The sequence below is a fragment of the Dipodomys spectabilis genome, unplaced genomic scaffold, assembly GCF_019054845.1.
Source record: "Dipodomys spectabilis isolate Male_0828 unplaced genomic scaffold, ASM1905484v1 ptg000815l, whole genome shotgun sequence".
NCBI lineage: Eukaryota > Metazoa > Chordata > Mammalia > Rodentia > Heteromyidae > Dipodomys > Dipodomys spectabilis.
Window position 1 is genome coordinate 172,398 of NW_024871492.1, and position 18,422 is coordinate 190,819.

Below are 18,422 nucleotides of genomic sequence, written 5' to 3' on the forward strand. Positions count from 1 at the left end.
TTATTAGCTTTCAGTAGTTGTACAGAAGGGGTAAGTTCCACATGGCAGATTGTGAAGCCACTGCATCTTGATCCATGTCCCCCCTTCTACCCCTCCCTCCTCCCTCCCCGCCTCGCCCCTCCCTTCAAATCACCTGGCTCCATGTTCTGCTGTATAAGAAGATAGCATTCGTTCACCCTTTCCCTCTCTGTTCATCTGCCCACCCCTGAGACTCTTAATGGGAGGTTTGGTACATTTATTGCTTTTCTTCTTTAAAAAATGGTGTGTGTGTGTGTGTGTGTGTGTGTGTGTGTGTGTGTGTGTAGGGCCGGGTGCCAGTGGCTCACGCCTGTCATCCCAGCTACTCAGGAGGCTGAGATCTAGAGGATCGTGGTTCAAAGCCAGCCTGGGCAGGAAAGTCTGTGGGACCTCTGATCTCCAATGAACCACCAGAAAAATGGAAGTGGCACTGTGGCTCAAATGTAGAGCGCCAGCCTTGAGCAAAAGAGCTCAGGGACAGCGCCCAGGCCCTGAGTTCAAGACCCACCACTGACCAAAAAAATCTATAAGGGTGAAGTGAATGAATACAACAAAATATTTCCATGAAGCAGGTAAGGAGTTGGAGCTTTTCACTAGAAAACATGTCCTTGTTTCATTTTCTTTCAGGTACAACAAACTTGGCCAAAAAAAAAAAAAGAATTTATTTGTACAAGGAAGAGTTTAATGGTAGTGTGTGCACATTATAGACTTGGAAGATATTTGACAGAATTAGAGTAATGGATAAGCATCAGCCGTTGACTTCATCCAAGTAACTTACAAGTGCCTAATGCAGTCTGTGATCCTTACACGTATAGTGGCTTGGGTTCTAGGAAATATAATGGCGCTAAGGTGGTAATATCTTGAAAAAGACAAAAAGCAAAACAGGAAATATCAACTCAGTGGCACACGCCTATAATCCCAGCTCCTCAGCAGGCCCAGCTTTGAGGATCTCAGTTGGACGCCAGCCCGAGAAGACAAAACTCTGAGAGACTCTTCTCTCCAATGAACCAGCAAAAAGCCACAAGGTGTGGTGCAGGTGGTAGAGCGCCAGTGTGGAGCGAATAATCAAGAGCAAGAGGCCCCTGACTTCAAGCACCGGTCATGGCGCGTGCACACACACACACACACACACACACACACACACACACACACACACACACAGCTTCCTGCGCACAAATGTGCAGAGGTTTGGTGCCTCCCAAGCGAATGAGCCGTTAATCAGGTTACGGCGGCGCTGTCTGCAATATTCATCTCTTCCTCCTAAGCCCGCACTTCACATATCAGCTCGCACGAAGGACGTAAACACGCTGTCTTCCCTGGCCAAGAGCCGTTCCGGGGTGTCATATTCTAGAATATTGCCACGCTTCATCACGATCACCAGGTCGGCGGTGAGAATGGTGTGAACGCGGTGCTGTGAAGGAAAAGAAAATCAATAATGAATATATAGCATCTAATATTATATGATGTATAATTATATCATATACACGATATGATTATCTATCATATATAATAGTATATGGTATACACTATATAGTTATATATCATGTATAATATATGGTATATAATATATATTATATATAGTATATAATGACACTAAGCTATCACTAAGCAAAAGGAAAGAAATGTACATCCCACCCGATGTGGAAGAAATCGTTGTACTGTCAAAGCTCAGAGAAGCCACAAACTTCATGGACCACAATAATGACAATTTGCCTCCTGGTTAGAATGTGTTTGTGACTTTAACTAAGTATCACGATCTCCTAATACTGTGCAATTTATGTAATCACTTAATCACAATAAAAGTTACAAAATATATATTATATAATATGTTATATAATGCATTATATAAATATAATATATAATTATATTACATTTTATGTTATATATTATGTTTACATTATATTATAGTATATATTATGTATATTATATTATAAATATAATTATATAACATATTCTATATTATAATGTTATAGAGTATATAATATATACAATTATTAAGTATAATTATATATTACATTATATATTTTATATATATTACACATTGCACAATAAAAACCAAGAACCGTGGAATGTGTAAATGCTGCCAAGCATTTGGCGGGCATTTATTCACATTGGCCTGCTAGAAAATGCAGGAAACAAAGTCTCCTTCTTTCTCTTATTTGAATGGACCACTCATTTACATATTTTTAAATACCCACAGTATGCTGGAACTGTATCAGGGCTGTAGTGTGTGTGTGTGTGTGTGTGTGTGTGTGTGTGTGTGTGTGTGTGTGTGTATGTGTGCTGGCCTGGGGCATGAACTCAGGGCCTGGGTGCTGTTCCTGAGCTCTTTCACTCAAGGCTAGTGCTCTACCACTTGAACCACAGCTCCACTTCTGGCTTTTTGGTGGTTTATTGGAGATAAGAGTCTCATGGACTTTTCTTGCCCTGGCTGGCTTTGAACCATGATCCTCAGATCTCAGCCTCCTGAGTAGCTGGGATTAATAGCCCTGAATCACTGCAGCCTGGCCAATCAGGCTGCCTGTAACACACCCTTAAGGGACTGGGAAATGAGTCCTGGGGGTGGAGATAAATCGGGTCCCCAGGATGTATGAACACAACCATGTGTGCATACATTTGCATGCATTTGCATATATTTACATGTGATCTGCATATATTTACAAGCAAATTTCGTATTGAATGGCAAGAAATGCTATGTGCAAGAATAGTTGGCTGAGCTGACTAGAGACCTCCCAGCTTCAACCCGGTTACTTCCCCGCTCCCAGCCCCCTCTAGAATGGCAGACTGAGTCCTCTCCCCCCTCCCCCCTCCAGATAACTACCAGAAAAGAGGGGTACTCGGCAAAGTAGATCATGCCAGTCTATTTGTTGGTCATCACCAAAGTGGAAAAGAGTCCGTTCTTATGGGTGAGCAGATTGGGACCCGAATCGCACTCCACTAAAATACCCTGGGAAAAGACTAACACCAGGCCCATGTCCACAATAGAAGAGACTCGATGCTGGAGAGAGAAGGAAAAAGACAAAACCAGAAACGCAGAGAAGAGAGGAGGGTCAGCAGGAGGAAGACAGGACCGAGGGAGCAGGTTAAGAACGGGATCTGTGCAGCCATAAAAGTCTACATCGGAAATGGGGAGTTCCACATCTGAACAGCAGCAAAGAAAACCGTGTTCTGTCGAAAGTCAGAGACAATATTAACTCACCAGGCCTCAAGTAACTTTTCTATTTGGTTGGTACAACCTGAGACAGAGAAATTACTTTCCCTTATATAAGAGATGATCTATCTATCTATCTGTCTGTCTGTCTGTCTATCTATCTATCTATCCATCTATTTATCTATCTATCCATCTATCTATCCATCTATCTATCTGTCTGTCTGTGTCTGTCTATATCTATCTATCATCTATCTATCTATCTATCTATCCATCTATCTATCTATCTGTCTGTGTCTATCTATATCTATCTATCATCTATCTATCTATCTATCTATCTATCTATCTATCTAATCTATCTATCTACCATCTCTATCCATCATCTGTTCATCTTTATATCTACCTATCATCTATATTCATCTATACATCCATCTATGTCATCCATCCATTTATCATCTATCTGCTCATCTATTTATCCCTCCATCCATCCATCTACGATCTACATCCATCTACCCATCTTATCCATCTAGCTATGTCATCCATCCATCCATTTATCATCCATCCATCCGTCCATCCATTCATCTATCTTATCTATTTCTCTATATCATCCATACACCCATTTTTCATATTCATCCATTCATCTATTTATCTACTTGTTTATCTCCATCCATCCATCTTATTCATCTATCCAGCTGTATCATCCATCCATCCATCCATCCATCCATCCATCCATCCATCCATCCATCTATCTATCTACCTATTGTGCCAGGTTGGGGCTTGAACTCAGGAGCTCACACTCTTGCCTGGATTTTGAGGTCAAGGCTGGTGCTCTACCACTTGAACCATACACCTTCACTTCTGGCATTTTGCTGGTTCACTGGAGGTGAGGGTCTCACAGCCTTTTCTGGTCAGGCTGGATTCAAACCCAGATCCTCACGAGTAGCTAGGCAAGAACTCCAGTACCCAGCTTGTAGTTTTATTTAAAGAAAAACAGCTAAGTGAATGAAAAACATCCCGATTATCACACAAGGGTGAATACTAGCAGAAGGCTCCGGAAAAATTAGGAATTTGTTCTCTGAAATTCCTCATCAGACCATCAGACGCTGGGAAAGGTCATTCGTGTAGCGAATTCGCTGCTGGCTCGTGGGGGTCCTGAGACTCGGGATGGGTTGCTCTTGTCAGTCGGAGGTAGTGGGGTGCAGAGTTGAGGAGAGAGTAATGCTTTCAGAATTGACTTGTCATTTCTGCTTTCCTTTCTTTTTTCTTTTGCACAGGGACAGAAACATTAACAAAGAAAGGCCTCACGCACCACCAGTATATTTTTAACTGCGCAGACTCAAAGCTCAGAGAACCGCAGGTCCAAAGAAAAGGAAATTTCCAGAGAAATGCATGGCCCTGTCTGGATACGCACCGCAATCGTCACGACCGTGCGATCCGAGAAAGCCGTCATCACCACTTTCTGAAGAATATTTTCCTGGCGAAGCAAAGGAAAAGAAACAGATGGTAAGTGCTCCTGACACTCCTTTGCCTCTTCTTTCCTTTTCCCTTCTCTGGTGTGTGTGTGTGTGTGTGTGTGTGTGTTGGTCAGTCGTGGGTCTTGAACTCAGGGCCCGAGCGCTGTCGCTGAGCTTCTGCGCAGCAGGCTGGCGCTCTACCACTTGAACCACAGCCCCCCCTCCAGCTTTTTTTTTGGGCTGATCCTGGGAGATCAGGGTGTCCTAGGCTTTCCTGCCCCCGGGCTGGCCTTGAACCGCGATCCTCAGATCTCAGCCTCCTGAGTAGCTGGGATGGCAGGCGGGAGCCGCGGGGCCCGGCTTGTGGCTCAGTGTTCAGGGACACAGGTGGGCTGCGATGGAGGAGTGTCCTCTCCCGGGCCAGCGCGGGCTCACCGTGGCCATGTCGATGGAGGCGGTGGCTTCGTCCATGATGAGGATGCTGCTCTTCCTGACGAAGGCCCTGGCCAGGCAGAACAGCTGCCGCTGCCCCACGCTGAAGTTCTCCCCACCCTCCGTGACCGTGGCGTCTGGCAGGAAGAAGAGACGGAAGGGTCACCAGCCGGCCCCGGTGGCGCTCGCCTGCAATCCCAGCTCCTCAGGAGGCCGAGAGAGGAGGATCGAGGCTCGCAGCACACAGGCCTGTGAGAGGCTTGTGTCCAATGAGTCACCAAAAAGGAAAGGCAGGAGCGGAGCTGCGGCTCAGAGTGGTAGAGCGCCGGCCGCAAGTGAGAGATGCAAACAGCAAAACTCGAAAGGACAGCGCCCAGCCTCAGCTCAAGCTCTAGGACTGGCACTGGGAGGAGGAGGAGGAGGAGAGGGAGGAGGGGGAGGGGGAGGGGGAGGAGGGGGAGGGGGAGGGGGAGGAGGGGGAGGAGGGGGAGGGGGAGGAGGAGGGGGAGAAGGAGGGGGAGGGGGACGAGGAGGAGGAAGAGGAGGAGGAGGGGGAGGAGGGGGAGGGGGAGGAGGAGGGGGAGGAGGGGGATCTCATGAAGGTGTCATGGGCGGCATCTTCTGCTGAGCTGGAGCTTCCTCCCCTCCTCCTTGTGAATCTCAGCCTCAACGCTGAGACGCAGGAAGAGAGGGAGGGCACCCCCCATCCCCCACCCCCCCATCTAAGGAGCCGGGCGCTGGTGGCTCCCGCCTGTCATCCCAGCGACTCAGGAGGCTGAGATCTGAGGATCGCGGTTCAAGGCCAGCTGGGGCAGGAAAGCCTGAGAGACTCTGATCGCCCATGAACCACCAGAAAACCAGAAGTGGCGCTGTGGCTCAAGTGGTAGAGCACCAGCCTTGAGCTGAAGAGCTCAGGGACAGCGCCCAGGCCCTGAGTTCAAGTCCCAGGACTGGCACAAATAAGTAAATAGAAATACCCTAAGGCCCTGCGGTGGGATTGTGTTGAGCACACCAGCGGGCTATTGCTAGGAGGCTGTGATCTTTTTTTTTAGCCTAAGACGCAGTTGCGCTCTCGGGTTGCGTTAGCTGCCATGCCACGCACAGCTCTTTTCTGGAAGGTTTACCTAGGCCCCCCGGCAGAGACTTGACCATGTTCTTGAGCTGCGCGATCTCCAGCGCCTCCCACAGCCTGTCATCCGTACATTTGCACTCGGGGTCTAGGTTAAACCTGTCGGGGGGGGGGGGAGGGAAGAGGTTAAAAACCCCGTGTAGTTGTCCATGAGGAATAATAAAGTGCTGGCACGTGGCGGCTGCGTGCGCGTGCGATCACGGGCCCACCTGAGTGGGTGCTGACAACTCAGTCTCCAGAAGAGTACTCAGCACACAGTTTTACAAAGCACTGAGCTACACCCCAGCGGCTCCAGCCTGGCCTCCCAGCGGCTACAGGAGGCTGAGATCTAGAGGATCGCGGTTTGAGGCCCAGGAAAGTCCGTGAGACTCTGATCTCCAAGGAACCACCAGGAAACCAGAAGTGGCGCTGTGGCTCAAGTGGTAGAGCACCAGCCTTGAGCTGAAGAGCTGAGGGACGGCACCCAGGCCCTGAGTTCAAGACCCAGGACTGACAAAAACAAAATGAGCTGGAGCCATCATTAAATGGAGAGGACAAACACCTGTCCTCATAATTAAGCGGGGAGAGAGGGAGGAAGGAGGAGGAGGGGGGAAGGGAGGGGAGGGGGTAACGGAAGACAGGATCCGGTGGTTTCCAGCAGAGTGGTATAGGAAATGACACAGTGTTCATTTGGAAGGATGTTTCGGAAACTCATTAGGTGTGGGAAATGGGCAACTTCTCGTTCCTTTGAAGTTGGGGTTGTCTGGTTTTGTGTTCTGATCCTGGGCCTTGAACTCAGGGCCTGGGCGCCGTCCCTCAGCTCTTCAGCTCAAGGCTGGTGCTCTACCACTTGAGCCACAGCGCCACTTCTGGTTTTCTGGTGGTTCCTTGGAGATCAGAGTCTCACGGACTTTCCTGCCTGGGCTGGCTTCGAACCTCAGTTCTCAGATCTCAGCCTCCTGAGTAGCCGGGATGACAGGCGGGAGCCACCGTGTCGGGCTTGCTTTGAGTTTTAAAATACTCACCTGCGGAAGAAAGCTCGCCTGCACCCAGGACAATGCCCACGACATTTAATACTCGGAAAATACATTTAACTAACCTGACAGAGAAAAGATAACTTACCCTCCCCTCCTTCCTCCTTCCTTCCTTCCTTCCTTCCTTGTTTCCTTCCTTCCTTCCTTCCTTCCTTCCTTCCTTCCTTCCTTCCTTCCTTCCTTCCTTCCTTCCTTCCTTCCTTCCTTCCTCCCTCCCTCCCTTCCTTCCTTCTGCCAGTACTTCTTTATCCAATAAACTTCCTTCCTTCCCTTCTTTTCCTTCCTTCCTTCCTTCCTTCCTTGTTTCCTTCCTTCCTTCCTTCCTCCTTCCTTTCTTCTTTCCTTCCTTCTTCCTTTGCTTCCTTTCTGCCTTTCTCTCTTTCCATCCCTCTCTCCTTCCCTCCCTTCTTCCTACTTTCCTTCATTTCTTCCTTCCTTCCCTCCTTCCTTCTTTGCTTCCTACTTTCCTTTCTTTCTTCCTTCCCTCTCTCCTTCCCTCCTTCCTTTTTCTTCCTTCCCTCCTTCCCTCTTCCTTTCCTTTCTTCCTGCCTTTCTCTTTCCCTCTCTTTCCATCTCTCTCTCCTTTTCCCTCCTTCCTTCCCTCCTTCCTTTCTTCCTCCCTCCCCCCACCTCTCCCTCCCTCCCTCCTTCCATTTATTTTGGGGGGGCAGCTGTGAACCCGCGGGAAGGGGGTTGGGCTGTGGCGGGTGTTGGGGTGCAGGTTGCTGGGGTAGGAGAGCAACTGAACTGCAAGTCCCCGCTGAGGCTGCCCCCCCAGGCTTAGACAGGATGTCCGCTGGGGTGGAACATTCCAGAACCAGCTGGCTACAAATCTCTGCCCCAGGTGGGAGGGAAATGAGGGTGAGTGAGAGGATCACGCTGGGCCCCTTTTCCTGGGACACACGCGCGCGCACACGCACACACACGCACTTACACACACATGCACGCGCACACACACGCACTTATACATGCACACACACACGCACACACACACATGCACGCGCGCACACACGCACTTATACACGCACACACACGCACACACACACGCACACACATGTGCACACACGCACACACATGCACACACGCACACACACGCACGCACACACACACACACATGCACCTTGCTCACATCCCAGGCAGCCCAACGTTCGCTGAGCCACGGGCGATCCGGAGGTTCACGTACCGGATGGAGCCGCTGAACAGAATGGGGTCCTGGAGGATGATGGAGAGGCGCGAGCGCAGCGTGTGCAGCGGCAGCCTGGAGATGTCGATGCCGTCGATCACGATCTTCCCTGGGGGGAGAGAGGAGTCGCAGGCCTGCCACGGCGTGTGTGTGTGTGTGTGTGTGTGTGTGTGTGTGTGTGTGTGTGTGTGTGTGTGCACGTGCCGATCCTGGGGCCTGAACCCAGGGCCTGGTGTGGTCCCTGAAGCTTGTGGTTGTTTTTTATTCTTTCAATTTTTCGTCTTCAAGGCTGGCGCTCGACTGCCTGAGCCACGCCTCCCTGTGCAGCTTTGGGGTTCACAAGGGAAAACAGGCCCCTGGCCGCCTCTCCCTCACGCAGGGGAAGCAGGAAGCTCCTCTTCTCCCTGAATAACTCCCTGCGGCTCTCCAGGGAGGAGATTCTTGAGAAGATTCAAGAACGATGGGCCCAGTTAGCCACGTTTAAGTCATTTACACTTTAGTGTGAATGAGTTGTTTTGTCCTGGTCCTGGGGTTTGAACTCAGGGCCTGGGCACTGTTCCTGAGCTTTTTTAATCTATATAATTTGTGGCTAGCCATAAGCTCCACATCCCGCTTTTTGGTGGTTCATTGAAGAAGAGATTTTCAAGGATTTTTTTTTCCTGCCTGGGATGGCTTTGAACTCTGCACCTCAGATCTCAGCCTTCTGAGTAACTGGGATGACAGGCAGGAGCCACCAACACCAGGCTCATTCACCTTGAGATGCCCGAGGCTCCCACCTGTCATCCCAGCTACTCGGGAGGCTGAGATCTGAGGATCGTGGTTCGAGGCCAGGCCAGGCAGGAAAGTCCATGAGACTCTGATCTCCCATGAACCACCAGAAAACCAGAAGTGGCGCTGTGGCTCAAGGGGTAGAGCACCAGCTTTGAGTAAAAGAAGCTCAGGGATGGTGCCCAGGCCCCGAGTTCAAGCCCCAGGACCACCACAAAAAATAAAATACACATGAGAGTAATACAGCGCTGATGGAGGCTGTGGGGGGAAGATGGAGTTTGCCGCTCACCGTCAAATATATCAACCATTCTGAAGAAGGCCAGGGATAAAGACGATTTCCCGCTGCCCGTGCGGCCGCAGATGCCCACCTGAAACCAAGCAACCAGCACTCAGAGAGAGGAAGCCAGGAACAAAAGACAGAAGAGACCGCCAAGCGTTAGATAAGACAGTGGGAAGTAGGCACAATTCTGGCTGTGAGGAGCTCTGGTGCTTTATCATTTTGAAGCCAGGCGCCGGTGGCTCCCGCCTGTCATCCCAGCGACTCAGGAGGCTGAGATCTGAGGATCGTGGTTCAAAGCCAGCCTGGGCAGGAAAGCCCGTGAGACTCTGATCCCCCATGAACCACCAGAAAACGAGACTTGGTGCTGTGGTTCAAGTGGTAGAGCGCCAGCCTTGAGTAAAAGAGCTCACGGACAGCGCCCAAGCCCTGAGTTCAAGCCCCCCAACCACAATGAAAATATTATCATTATGAAACGAAAAATCATGAAATCCTCAGCAGATGCTCAAGGACTAAATCCCGAATCTTCATTTTCACGATCTATTCTGTCTGTTTGTCTTCTGGGCTTATTTTTGGCTCAGTATACAGTTAGACCAAAGAACAAGCGCTCAATTTTTTTTTCTTAGAAATGATTGGTTTATAAGAGAGAAAAAGTCCACTTTTTTCCTTCTTTTTTTTTTGGTGTCAGTCCTGGGGTTTGAACTCTGGGCCTGGGCGCCGTCCCTGAGCTCTTTCACTCAAGGCTGGTGCTCTACCACTTGAGCCACAGCGCCACTTCTGGTTTTTCTGGTGGTTCATGGGAGATCAGAGTCTCACGGACTTTCCTGCCCAGGCTGGCCTTGAACCACGATCCTCAGATCTCAGCCTCCTGAGTAGCTGGGACGACAGGTGTCAGCACTGGCACCGGCCTTTCTTTTATCTTCTGTTCAGATCATTTTATCTGCCACGCAGGGCAACGCACGTGAGCCCTCGTGAACATATACCGAGGGTTTGGACGCACAGAGAAACTGAGCGGTGACAGACGCTTCACCAGAGCCCTGAAGTTTAGAAAAGACACGAAGAGGCGGCAAGTCCGGTACCTTCTGCCCGGGCTTGATGTAAGCCTGGACGTGTTTCAGAACGGGCTTGAGATTATTCTCATAGCGGACGCACAGGTCGTGAATCTTGATCTCCCCTTCCTGTGGCCAGTGCTCCGGCACCTGCGAAGGATCTAGAAGGGGAAACAGAGGAAGTCGGTGATCAGAGGTGGGTGGGTAGATAGAGAGAGAGAGACAGACAGACAGACAGATGATAGATAGACATAAAGATAGACAGAAACACAGAGAGAGAGATCAACAGATAGATAGATTGAAATGATGGGTGGATAGATGGATGGATGACAGACAGCTATGTGATAGGGAGATGAAATAGATAGATAGATAATAGGTGAATAGATAGATAGACACAGTCAGAAAAATGATAGATAGATAATAGGTAGATAGATAGACAGACAGACAGACAGAAGCACATACTTTTCAATATGTATCTTCAGCAATGACTTAATATCCCCCAACCATGAATCAAGCTTTCTGCCAGAGGAGCCTCTGTTTCTTTTGACATTTTAATTCACATTCAAAGTAATCGCATCTCAAGTAAGAATTTGAAATGTTTTTGTTCAGAGCCAGCCAGGGCAGGAAAGTCTGTGAGACTCTGATCTCCAGTGAACCACCAGAAAACCAGAAGTGGAGCTGTGGCTCAAGCGGTAGAGCGCCAGCCTTGAGTGAAAGAGCTCAGGGACAGCACCTGGGCCCTGAGTTCAAGTCCCATGACCAACCCCAAAAAAAGATGTTGAAGGGTTGACAGGGATCAAGATGCACTTCTCGGTTAAATGTGGAAGCAGATACATTCAATACATATGTTGAAAATTAGGAAAAGCAAGGTGGGGTGGGGAGGGGGGTGGAAGGGGGGGGACACGGATCAAAAGGCACCTTATTCCTCAACTGCCTGGTTCATTGGCAGCTCCTCTGGACAACTACTTAAAGAAAACAACAACCAAGATAAGGGAGCCAAGGGTTGTGCCGCACACCTGTAGTCCCGGCACTTGAAGGAAGAGGCTCTCAGTGTGAAGATGTCCCGGGCTATGTAGATTGAGGATGCTGTCTAACACAGAGACAGAGACAGAGACAGACAGACAGACAGACAGAGAGGGCACAGTACCCATGGTGCCTTCGTAGTTCTCTGACTCCATGGACAGGAAGCTGTTCACTTTCTTCACGGCGCCCATCTGCACCTCCAGGTCGGCCAAGTTCCTCACCACCCAGTTCAGGTAATTGGTGATCTGGGCCGGGAGGGGGGAGGAGAGAGGAGGGGGGAGAAAACCATGAGCGTGGCCCACAGGGAAAGCCACTCGGCCCAGCTAGGTGGACTGATGGAAGACCTATGCGATCTATCATCCATCCATCCGCCATCCGCCTGTCATGTCTGCCATGTCCAGGGGTCTACCATCCATCCATCGTCTGGCTTCTATGTGTCGGCTGTCCATCTTATTTACGTCTGTTGTCTGTCTAACGCCTATTTGTCATGAGTCTGTCCACCATCCATCCATCCACCCGTTATCTACCAATCTATTACTGATTTATCATCTGATGTCTATCCATCTATCTATCTATCCATCTATCTATCTATCTATCCATCTATCTATCTATCCATCTATCTATCTATCCATCTATCTATCTATCCATCTATCTATCTATCTATCCATCTATCTATCCATCTATCTATCTATCTATCTATCTATCTATCTATCTATCTATCTATCTATCTATCTATCTATCTATCTATCCATCCATCCATCCATCCATCCATCCATCTATCTATCTATCTATCTATCTATCTATCTATCTATCTATCTATCTATCCATCCATCCATCTATCTATCTATCTGTCTGTCTGTCTGTCACCTATATGTATCTACCATCAATCTACCATCTATCTTCTGTGTATCCATCATCTAGCTTATCTACATCTATCATCCATCTTCTATGTCTCATCGATCATCTATTTTATCTGTCATCTATGCACCCATTATCTATCTATCATCCGTCCTGAGTTCATTTACCATCCATCTATCCCTCCATTGTCTACCTATTCATCCCTTATGTATCACCCATCTATCCATCATCCATCTACGCATTATCTATCAACCTGTCTTCTAGCTATACATCCACCTACTTACTTAGCACGTATCCATCTATACATTACCAATGTATTATCTATCAGTCTATCATCTGTCTATATCCTATCATATTATCTGTCTCTTTCTCCATCCATCCATCCATCCATCCATCCATTTATCTATCTATCCATCTATCCATCTATCTACCTATCATCTCTTTCTATCTATCATTCACCTATCCATCTGTCCATCTATCTAGCCATCTATTATCTATCTCTTTCTCTCTCTTTATCTAATGTATCTGCCTCCCCATATATCCAGCCATTTATCTATCCATCCATCCATCCATCCACTTGTCCACCTATCTATCTGTCTGTCTGTCTATCCATCCATCCATCTATCTACTTGTCCACTTATCTGTATCTGTCTGTCGGTCTGTCTATCCATCCATCCATCCACTTGTCCAGCTATCTATATCTATCTGTCTGTCTATCCATCCATCTATCTGTCCATCCCTCCCGCTCTCTCTAGCCCTGGGAGTCTGCTGTTCGCAGGATCACTGGGCATGCTCGGATGGGGCTCCATGTTGGGGTGCACTCCATGAGAGCTGCGGGGCGGTGGAGGTGAGAAGGCCCCCCCCAGGACTCGGCGGCCATGTGCACACACTGCTCACGCCGCTTCACGCTTGCACGCCCCCAGCTGCGTGTGACAGCCCCCTGGCCGGGGGAGGGGCGTGCGTGAACGTCGGAGTCTCTCTACCCTGGGCTGGTCGTGTCAGCCACGAGTCTGCGGGGGTCCCAAAACGGGACCTTGGGGCCCACATCAGCGATGGCGGCCGGCCTCGTCCGCCCCGCATCCCGCCTGTCTTCCCCAGCGTCTGTGAGTCGGGGTGGATGGAGGGAAAGAGCCAGAAGGTTCAGAAGGTTCCAGATCACCTACCGTGAGGGCATAGAGGAGCCCCAGGCCCACGAGGCCGGAGTTGAAGGGCCGGCTGATGGAGGCCAGGGAGGCCGTGAGCACGATGCAGGCACCCAGGTAATCCTGCAAGAGGGGCAGCGCGGGGAGTGGGAGGCGGCCCCCCAGTTCCTCGACCCCCGCGAGCTGCCAGGGGAGGGGCCCCCGACACGAGGGGTCGGGGGTCGGGGTGGACGCTGCTGTCCTCAGACTTGCCTCACACGGCTTCTGTGACCCCCCCCAGGCCTGCTCTCACCCCGCACCAGACAATCCGGGGTTCAGGGGCATTAAATAATTTGCCAGGGGTTAGGCGGCCATGGCCGAGTCAGCCAGGATGTGACGTTTCAAAACATGTCCATGTGTAGCCAGGCACCGGTGGTTCCCGCCTGTCAGCCCAGCCACGCAGCAGGCTGAGGTCTGAGGATCGTGGTTTGAGGCCAGCCTGGGCAGGAAAGTTCAGGAGACTCTGATCTCCCATGAACCACCAGAAAACTGGAAGTGGCGCTGTGGTTCAAGGGGTAGAGCGCCAGCCTTGAGTGAAAGAGCTCAGGGACAGCGCCCAGGCCCTGAGTTCAAGACCCAGGACACACACACTCACACACACACACACACGTTTATCATAAACATCAAAGATCAAAACAAGCACTAAGCTATAACTCCATGTTGATTCACAGAATCACTACATGGAATTAAAAAAAGAAAAATGATTGCACTAATATCTTGAAGCAATAAATCCTATAGAGCAGTACATACTCCCTTCCAGATAGATAAATAGATAGATAGATAGACAGACAGACAGACAGACAGACAGATAGATAGATGCCAGTCCTGAGGCTTGAACTCAGGGCCTGGGCACTGTCCCTCAGCTCTTCAGCTCAAGGCTGGTGCTCTACCACTTGAGCCACAGCGCCACTTCCAGTTTTCTGGTGGTTCATGGGGGACAAGAATGTCATGGACTTTCCTTCCCAGGCTGGCCTTGAACCGCAATCCTCAGATCTCAGCCTCCTCAGTAGCTGGGGTAACAGGCAGGAGCCACCAGCAGTGTGCCTAACCTTTATTATTATTGTTGTTGTTGTTTTGCCGGTCCTGGGGCTTGAACTCAGGGCCTGGGCGCTGTCCCTGAGCTTCTTTTTGCTCAAGATGAGCGCTCTATCACTTGAGCCACAGCGCCACTTCCAGCTCTTTCTGTGTCTGTGGCGCTGAGGATTCGAACCCAGGGCCTCATGCATGCTAGGCGAGCGCTCTACCACTGAGCCACCTGCCCAGCCCAACTTGTATTCATTTTAGACGAAGCGTGCTCCTCTACACAAGAGAAGACTTTGGTTTCCAGGGAGCCATCTGTCAGGTTTCTAGAACATTCCCCTCTCTTCCAGGGACAGCTGCAATCATCCCTGTGACAGGGACTGGAAAAAATCCTAACACCTCTGCCTCTCCATTGCCATCAGACACCAGAGCGCTACAGAGCACCCCAAAGCTGTAAGAGGGTCTAGCGTGAGCCTGGGGGACCCCGGTCAGTTCCCCGGATGGATTCCTGAGCCTGCTCGGCCTGAAGGCTGCTTCCGCTCCAACGTGCACGCACGCCGGCTTCGCTTGTTAACGTGTCTTTTGAAAAGGGATCGTTTTCCCTTTTTTGCTTTTGGCCTCTCGGTGTGTGTTTCCTCTTTCCCCACGCAGCAGGACAAAGGCCTGGGACAGACAGACAGCCTTGGATGGAATGACACAGCTTCTGTGAACCCGCAGGCTCCCAGGCCAAGAGCGTGGAATTGCGTCGTGCAGAGATAAAGAGGAGAAAGAGGGAAACCAAGCACCCCGCGCTGGACAGCCTTGCGAACTCGGGCCACGGGGGACACGTTGCACAAAAACCACAGCTCGAACCCCACAGGAGAGAGGGGTCCCCCAGTGCCAGGAAAAGCTGGGAGGCCCTGGCAAACGGACTTTGATAGCAGCCAGAACATTTGAAAACATTCTTCTAGATTCTTCTTTGTGTTTTCTGATGTCTTATGAGACTGTTTCCCCTTGTTCAACATAGATAGGAGAGCCAGGCACTGGTGGCTCACGCCTGTAATCCCGGCTGCTCAAGAGGCTGAGATCTGAGGATCGCAGTTCAAAGCCAGCCCAGGCAGGAAAGTCTGTGAGACTCTGATCTCCAATAAATCACAGAAAAAAGCCAGAAGTGGCGCTGTGGCTCAAGTGGTAGAGCGCCCGCCTTGAGCTGAAGAGCTCAGGGACAGCGCCCAGGCCCTGAGTTCAAGTCCCAGGACCACCACCAACCACATAAAGTCATTTCTGAACCGCATGGATCTTACGGGTTTGTCCACAGGACGAGGTGTGTGTGTGTGTGTGAGTGTGTGTGTGTGTGTGTGTGAGTGTGTGTTCACAAAAACACGGTGGTAGTCAGGCACTGCCGACGGCGCTAATCACACACAAAGGACCCTGAACTTTCACCTTCCGCCCGCAGAAGAACGTGCAACCCAGTCATGGAAGATTCTCGCCCAGACTGGCTTTTTCCTGCGTAGAATCTGATCTGTCCCTCCCCCTCTCCTCAGACTCTCCCTCCCCTCTCCTGCCCTCCCCTCCCCTCCCCTCCCCTCCCCTCCCCTCCCCTCTCCTCCCCTTTTCTTCTCTGTCTGTCTGTCTGTCTGTCTGTGAGGAGGGTTTCCAGCCGCAGGGCCGCTGTCTGCGTGGAAGGCAGCGGGAGGGTTGGGGCTGGGCCGCAGCACGGGCTGCGGAGCGCAGGAGGGCCGCGAGTTCAAGGCCAGCCCGGCCTGCGCAGCAGCCTCGCCTCCCTGATCTCTTCACAGACGCAACTGGAGGCCGGCGGGGAACGCGGTGACCCGGGGCGCACGCGGCACCCATGCACACAGGCCCACCCCCCACCACCTCCCCATGACACTTCTAGAATGTTCTCTTAGTTGGTCCATCCTGGGACTTGAACTCAGGCCCTGGGCGTGGTCTCTGAGCTCTTTATACTCAAGGCTGGTGCTCTACCACCTGAACCACGGCGCCACGTCCGGTTTTCTGGTGGTTCATGGGAGATCAGAGTTTCATGGACTTTCCTGCCCGGGCTGGCCTCAAACCATGATCCTCAGACCTCAGCCTCCTGCGGAGCTGGAATGTTCTGGAATGGAGCTGGTTGGAATGTTCTCATGAACCGTGATAAGATGTTTCTCCTTAGGACAAATTAGGCCAATTTTAATATTATTATTTGTGTGAGTGTCAGTCCTGGGACTCGAACTCAGGGCCTTAAGATTTGTTCTGCTCGAGGCTGGCACTCTACCACTTGAGCCACAGCTGCAAATCCAAAACACAACTTCTAAGCGCACAGATGCACAGGAAGCAGATGCTCGCGCTGGATTGGGCGAGGAATCGCGTTTGGGTTTGGTTATAAATACGCAGCAATGCGTGGCTTATCTCTCCGTAACCTGCAATGCTGGGAAACCTGTCCTGCACCTTCTGGCAAATATCTAGCAGGGAGGGATTTCTTTTTTGGTTAAAAAGCAACCAGCAACCTCCTCTTAGCGTTCTGTCGAACACAGCGGGACACCGGTGGCTCAGGACTCTAACCCGAGCCACTCAGGAGGCTGAGGGCTGAGGATTGCGATCTGAGGCCAGACAAATAGGGACAGCCTCTTTTCTCCAAGTGACCAGCCAAAACACAAAAGCCAGAAGTAAGGACGTGGCTCAAGGGGTAAAGCTCCAGCCTGGAGCGAAAGAAGCCGGCCAGGTGAGACGTAGGAACCATTTGTACTGCTGTTTCTCCTCAGATACCCATTCGTCTGCCCATTTCAAAGACATGTTCAAATGCCTCTCTCAGTCCTTATATAAGTTGTTCTTCTGTTCCAGGACTTGACCGTCTTCCAGGGCTCCAGATCAGGGCCTCGTGATCCCATTTGGCTCTTCAGCTCAAGGCTGGCGCTCTACTGCGTGAGCCACGCCGCCACCTCTGGCTTTTTCTGTGTCTGTGGGGATGAGGACTGGAACCCGGGGCCTCACACATGCGAGGCGAGCACTCTGCCCCTGAGCCACCTGCCCGGCCCCCTGACCTCCGCTCCCGTTTGGCTTTCACGCTGCATCCCTGCCAGAAACTCACCGTCCTGACCTCCAGCCATCTGTTGGCGGCCGAGAGGAACAAGTAGGCGATGTTGTTGGTGTCCGTCAGCTCCAACATCCGCTCTTAAACCTCGCCTCGTGCCTGCAACCAACAAGAGCGGTGCCCGTCAGACAGAAGTCACCAACAAGGCAGACATGCCCAGCATCGACACCAACAAAGGAACGGAAGTAATCCATGCGGGGCACTGGCTCAGTGGCTCCCGCCTGTCCATCCCAGCTCCTCGGGAGGCTGAGATCTAGAGGATCACGGTTCGAGGCCTGGCCCAGGACAGGAAAGTCCGTGAGACTCTGATCTCCCATGAACCACCGGAAAACCAGAAGTGGCGCTGTGGCTCAGGTGGTAGAGCGCCAGCCTGGAGTGAAAGAGCTCAGGGACAGCGCCCAGGCCCTGAGTTCAAGTCCCAGGACTGCCAGATAAATAAAACAAGGCCCATCCTAGAATCTAAATTGCAGTGATCTCCAGGCACAAAATGCTTCACGGACTGCAGAGAAGCTGCGGCCAGTCGGCTTCTCTGATGGTTAGACCAAGTGAAGGACCGGCAAGGGGGGGAACAGGGCCAGTCAGATCTCCCAGAATACACCGGGAAAAGGATTTGAAGGGACGAGGTGGAGTTTTGATGTTACAGAAAGCAGAATGTGGCTCCCTGGGCCCTGGGGGAGAAACAAGAATGACGGCAGGGACTAAAGGTGGAGCCAGCTGGCCCTGCCGGCTTGATGGGATGTGAGATGGGGGCTAGCACCAGACCCGTGAGGGTTCACCTGGCCCCTCGACCGTGTTCTTG

At 50.9% G+C, this 18,422-nt stretch overlaps 1 protein-coding gene across 2 annotated transcripts; it reads right to left on the bottom strand.

Annotated features, from left to right (window-relative positions):
- Positions 1–500: 500 nt before the first annotated feature.
- Positions 501–17,721, bottom strand: Abcc9 (ATP binding cassette subfamily C member 9). Of its 2 annotated transcripts, none has more exons than XM_042673382.1 (10): positions 17,621–17,721; positions 13,516–13,617; positions 11,619–11,739; positions 10,502–10,632; positions 9,435–9,513; positions 8,378–8,486; positions 6,177–6,280; positions 5,056–5,189; positions 4,578–4,640; positions 501–1,429 (listed from the first exon to the last, which is right to left on the bottom strand). In XM_042673382.1, exons 1-10 carry the CDS (start codon positions 17,696–17,698, stop codon positions 1,292–1,294), a joined length of 1,059 nt encoding a protein of 352 aa, XP_042529316.1. In that variant the 5' UTR covers positions 17,699–17,721; the 3' UTR covers positions 501–1,291. The 2 variants fall into 2 exon arrangements, with proteins under 2 accessions (XP_042529316.1, XP_042529317.1); XM_042673383.1 differs by lacking the exon at positions 501–1,429 and adding an exon at positions 2,864–3,016.
- Positions 17,722–18,422: the final 701 nt, after the last annotated feature.

Bases quoted from the DNA above. Each gene is read 5' to 3' on its own strand.
- Abcc9 (XM_042673382.1), bottom strand. From the start codon at position 17,698: ATGTTGGAGCTGACGGACACCAACAACATCGCCTACTTGTTCCTCTCG. The intron at 10,633-11,618 runs GTACTGTGCCCT...TTCCCCTTCTAG, and splicing joins GAACTACGAAGGCACCATGG to ATCCTTCGCAGGTGCCGGAG. The intron at 8,487-9,434 runs GTGAGCGGCAAA...CTCTCCCCCCAG, and splicing joins AATGGTTGATATATTTGACG to GGAAGATCGTGATCGACGGC.